Source organism: Phalangium opilio, unplaced genomic scaffold (assembly GCF_054372755.1).
Source record: "Phalangium opilio isolate 3A_F unplaced genomic scaffold, DU_Popi_V2 ptg000043l_1, whole genome shotgun sequence".
Classification (NCBI taxonomy): Eukaryota; Metazoa; Arthropoda; class Arachnida; order Opiliones; family Phalangiidae; genus Phalangium; species Phalangium opilio.
Genome location: NW_028324167.1, coordinates 1,269,007 through 1,274,106, shown reverse-complemented (window position 1 = coordinate 1,274,106; position 5,100 = coordinate 1,269,007). Strand labels below are relative to the sequence as shown.

General features: G+C 40.5%; 1 protein-coding gene across 1 annotated transcript; it reads right to left on the bottom strand.

Moving 5' to 3' along the window:
* Positions 1 to 837: 837 nt before the first annotated feature.
* LOC149677287 (uncharacterized) lies at positions 838 to 2,254 on the bottom strand. Its single transcript, XM_089837269.1, has 4 exons — positions 1,592 to 2,254; positions 1,320 to 1,405; positions 1,134 to 1,244; positions 838 to 1,005 (listed from the first exon to the last, which is right to left on the bottom strand). Exons 1-4 carry the CDS (start codon positions 1,866 to 1,868, stop codon positions 838 to 840), a joined length of 642 nt encoding a protein of 213 aa, XP_089693395.1. The 5' UTR covers positions 1,869 to 2,254.
* Between the last annotated feature and the right edge of the window lie 2,846 nt (positions 2,255 to 5,100).

Genomic DNA, 5,100 nt, shown 5'->3' with positions numbered 1-5,100 from the left:
AAAGTAACAAGAAACAAGTGAGGTTTATCTGAGACCAATGGGGGAAAGAATCCATTGTCCCCTTTTGCCCTATTGATGTTAAGGACAGAAATGGGTGTGGCCGTTGGTCCAATAGGAAAGCCAAGGTCACGCGGACTTCTACACCAATGAACATCGGATGATTTCAACATTTTACAACCGAATTTGTTGTTTTTTATTCAACCTTACCTTTTTGCTTTCGCTGTCTATAGACTGCGGAAGCATTAAAATTACCTCTTACGGCTGGGCATCTTCTCCCCCCTTTCTGCCCCCAAATTTTTATGTGACCTGAGAGAATCTATCATAAATAAAGTTACTTTCATTTCAAACTTCCCGCTAGAAATACGAGTCGGTAGCAAAAAATGATCCGCATTAATTCCGGAATATAAGAATATTTTTTCTTCTCATATATTGGCACAATGTACCACGCCTTCGTTCGTTTACTGTAGGCACGTGTATCTCTGGAATCCACACATTTATGACCGTTATGCTTATTTCACAAGCACATAGGCTATAATAAGTATATTAATGAAATTTTACTTTGGCTGTCCATCTTGTCTATAAGCCCGAGGCCTTCCACAGTGTTTGTTGTTGTCTATGGCGGCTAATTTAATCCTTATTTGGTAGCCCCAGTAGCTACATCACAGACAAAAATTACTATGTGATTACGATGGAAACAAAGTTAGACATACCCAAAAGCGATTCTTTTTGGGGCATACATTAGAATTAGACTGTGGTAACTTTCGAGAAAGCCTGTGCGCCTGTAACAAACAAGATTTGCGCGTGATGAATGGTGGTACATTTCATCTCTCTATGTAATCACGCATACCTTAAGTTTGTGAAGTATCCCATATTTTTCAAGAGGTACTTCCTCATAACTTCGCTTCTTAATTTTAAGAAAGTGGGAGAGTTGGCTTGTAACCTGGGGTGTTTTTCCAGCTGCTCTTCAGTTAAAGGTTCATGGTCGCAATGATTGAACATGCCTATCTCCAAGTTGCCATTCATGCTCGTTGATAACACGGTGGAGACAAGTCAACCACAAACTCTATAAATATTTGGATTTCAATTGACCACCTGTTCTTCAAGATTCATTCAAGGTAATCATAGCACAATACCTTCATAGTGAAGACCTGTCCTTGACAATTTTTGGAGCACCACCAGAAATGATTACGTAGTAGAGGAGCCCAGTGACACAAATCTCTATGTTCTTTAGATTTCAGTCCAATCTACATGAAACACGTTCTGTTTCATTCACTTGATAAAGGGTGTGACAAGAGATTTAAAAATGGAAACATATTTACTTCGTTCAATCTCTTTAATATTATTTTGCCACCATGCCACGTGTCCCACGAGTGTTTTACACCTGGCAAACAAGAATCCTCCTTCCCTACGAAGAGTCGCAAATAAATTTTTTTCATTAAAAAAAAAAATATGCATTCTAAAATCGCCAAACGTTAATGTCATGCTTCAAACTAACTTAGCTCAGCTGAAATTGCCGAATGAGCATCTGTGACGACTTCCAACACTTTGACATTGTGTTTGGCGCCAAGCTCCAGAACCTCTTTGGAAGCACCTTTGAAAGCCAGGAGCTCCATGTTCGGGCTTTTCCCTTCAGCGTGTCGAACGTCTTTGTTGGATATAGCTATGATTTTCTTTGATTCAGTATCTGCCAAAGTGTACGTGCAAAACATGGCGGAATGCCCTGGACTGTCCATCCTTCCATCTCCAGCTACTACAAGGTCTTTTCCCGACAATTCTTCGAAAGTTTCTTTTTGCGTCCTCTCCCAGAAAACATCAACAGCTGGCTTCAAAAAATGAAGCTGATAGCTGATGGTGAAAAACAATTTCATGCCCAATTTAATAATAATGATATATGCTCGCTAGCGAGAACTCCCCGGTCTCCATGTCTATACATCGTTTTCTCTAAAGGTGAGAGGGGATGAATTTTATCTAGCCCCTTTATTTTATCATTCTCAAACAAGGCAATAATCATTTTGCATTAGTCCGTGTGCTTTCCAATGTGCTAAGGTTGTACATCACCCAACAACGATCTAAGGCTATAGACTAGTAACGGGACTAGCGGTAGAGGGGGTGTAGACGGTGTATCCCTCTCTCTGGTCGCGCTCTTGTATGGACTACTTTTCTCTTCTCTCAGTGTCATCCCCCTACCAGGCGCGTACTGTATCCCCTCTTACAAAAGCGCGCCTAGAGGGAGGGATACACCGTTTTGAGTGATTTTTATGGATATTAAAACCGTAACTGAAGTCTCCAGTTTTGTTTTGACTGTACTTCTTCAGTTTTTTATCCAACACCAACGCTATGACAAATTTGTAGTAGAAAAACAGTAAAAAGACATTGCTTTCATTTCAAAAGCATCGGAAAGCTAAAAATTCTTTAACCAATCTCCTTGTCTGTCCCTTGAGTCAATAAGTTTATTGGTCCTGACTCTGTAGCCCCCCCCCCTAAATTGCAACCATCTTGTCCTTCTAAAAGTAAAAGGTTTCCCATAGCTTCTCGTATACAAAATAACTAAGTGAATGCTTTTAGCACAACAATAAAAGCTTGGGGCAACCAACAAGAGGAGCTGATAAGCCTGACTATAATTATATCGAGGGGCTAATCACTATTAGATTTCGTGTTTTAAGGATGTTAGCGCTATCAAGTGCACGCCACTTAAAAAGGGAGGGTGAAGTAGAAAATGTAGTGATTTTTTTATTGATTCTTGTACAAATTATAAGACCAGTCTTCATAGTGAAACATTTAGGAAATACATCAGAAAAATTTTAAAATTAAAATTAGGCTCAGGTTTTAAGGATAATTTTAAATAAGGACGTCCGACCAATCGCGTAACGCCGTGCCTTTAGCAAGTAGTCCACTAAGCCTTGTGAAACCGTATCGTTAACGTAACGTCACATATCCAAATACGAACAGAACGCCATCTGATAACGTTTCTTAAACTATGCTTTCGGACTTAGGTAATGGGCGCCCTCTTTCGGATGGTTTACGAACTTAAAACGGTAACGATACGGTTTCGCAAGGCTAAGTGGACTACTTGCTTTTCTGTTAACAAACGTTCCGTCTCGAATTAAATTTATCACGAGATTTGATAAAATTTGCGCGCGATGTGACAATCGTGGCGCGAGACATGGCGCGTGACACGAGAATTTGGTTAACAAAAAGGCAGGGCGTTACGCGATTGGTCGGACGTCCTTAATTAAAATTATTATTAAAATCTGAACCTAATTTTAATTTTAAAATCACTCGGGAATATTTCCCGAATGTTACACCATACAGACTGGTTTTTTAATTGGTAGAAGAATCGATAAAAAATCACTTCATTTTCTACTTCACCCTCCCTTTAAAGGTTAAGCATAATCCTTATTTTGTAGTAAAAGGTACAGCGTCTACAACGATTACTTTTTCTTTATCCATTGGTTATTAGGCACGAAACCAAAAGTGATCACCCCCTTTGATTTTAACGCCAACATGCTAAAAATTGCTCGCTTCACTTTTTCCCACAGCCGAATCAGGCATAACCAACACTCTACCATTTCATTTCATTTTAAAAATTGTGTTCTTGAGAGTAGGTGTAAGGGCCGGCTACTTCACTCGCCGTTTAGTCGCTAAAAGCCGCGCGTCTCCATACACTCCAACCCTCTATGCCTTTAGGGTGTCCTATTGTCATCTTAGCTGGGGTGGTCCTCGTGACCCTGACCTCCCGGACTAGGATGCCATTAGGCACTAATTGGAGTTTCCGATAATCTACCTAAATTTATGGCTTGATGACTTGGCGGAGAGATGTTAAGAAACTCTCTCCGAATGGTTTTATGACAGGTTGACTTGGGGGATTCTGTTGTTCCGAATAATAAAATATCAGTTCTATTTCTACCCTCAAAACGAAGAGTCACTTTTTAACATCTCCTACATTAGCTACTTAAAATCGCGCTCGTAGAGAGACTTGTAACGTACATATCCGGGCAACGTTACAAAGGTTCAAAAAAATGGAAGACTTCCCAATTGCAATGAAATCGGGTTCAGCCGACCCCTTTTCTAATTGTTGTTCGTGTCGGTGCGTGTGTGCTCGAGCCCATGGGCGCCTAGGGTGCCCATGTAGGGCAAATGGTGTCGAGTGCACCGATCGATGTAGCTGCGGGTTTGTGGGCAAAAAGGTGCTAGTTTGCACAAACCAGCAAAGACCTAGCACCTCCCTCGCCCCAGACCCCCAAATAATTGTGGGAAGAGCAGGGGAGCCAACTCGGGACCTCATCGAAGAATTGGAAAGAGGAAGCGAGGATTCGAATTCTCAAGATGAGGATCCCAGGGAAGACACTTCCTCAGAAGAACTTCCCGAGCTGGAGGTTAGGTTTTGACTTTATAAAATTAATATAAAATAAGGCCAGTTTGACGGTCCGGGACATTTAGTGTTGCGACCGCCGCATCAAGCTTGGCATAGCGTGAAATTAGCCTAAGTCATTCTTTGTTCATTGGCCAGATTTCTTTAAAGACCATTTTAACAGAAGTTTATAAAGCATCCGAGGATAAATATTGCATGCACGCATGATTTGAATGACAGCCCCATTTTTTTACTTTTCATATGATGTAAAGGACAAAATATAAATTTTATAGCCCACCCCTGCTCCTAAAAAACGTAGGAGTCGCGGTGCCCAGGCAAGACGCCAACCGGCTCCATAAAGGGTGCGACAAACGCAAGACCCGGCGAGGAGGGGGGCATTTTCGGTTTTGGTAGTGCCTGCCGAGGCAGGGCCGTCTATTAGTGAAAATATATCTAGAGCCGTTGATGTACGTGTAAATATATATATATATATATATATATAAAGTGTTTTTGGTGAAACATAGAGTAATTTTGATAAATTTAGCTAAAATTTAACTCAACGTTTTTAACAATTTTAAATGTTTTTCAAATGACCCTTTTCGTTTCGGTTAAATGTATGCTACACGACTGATTTCGTTTCGGTGGTTTATTCATTTTCGCATGTATTCCTATGGGATTTTAGAAATTGTAAATTAGCGTTTTTGTTTCGGTCAATTGTAACCCAAATGATCAAAAACGTTTCGATGGAT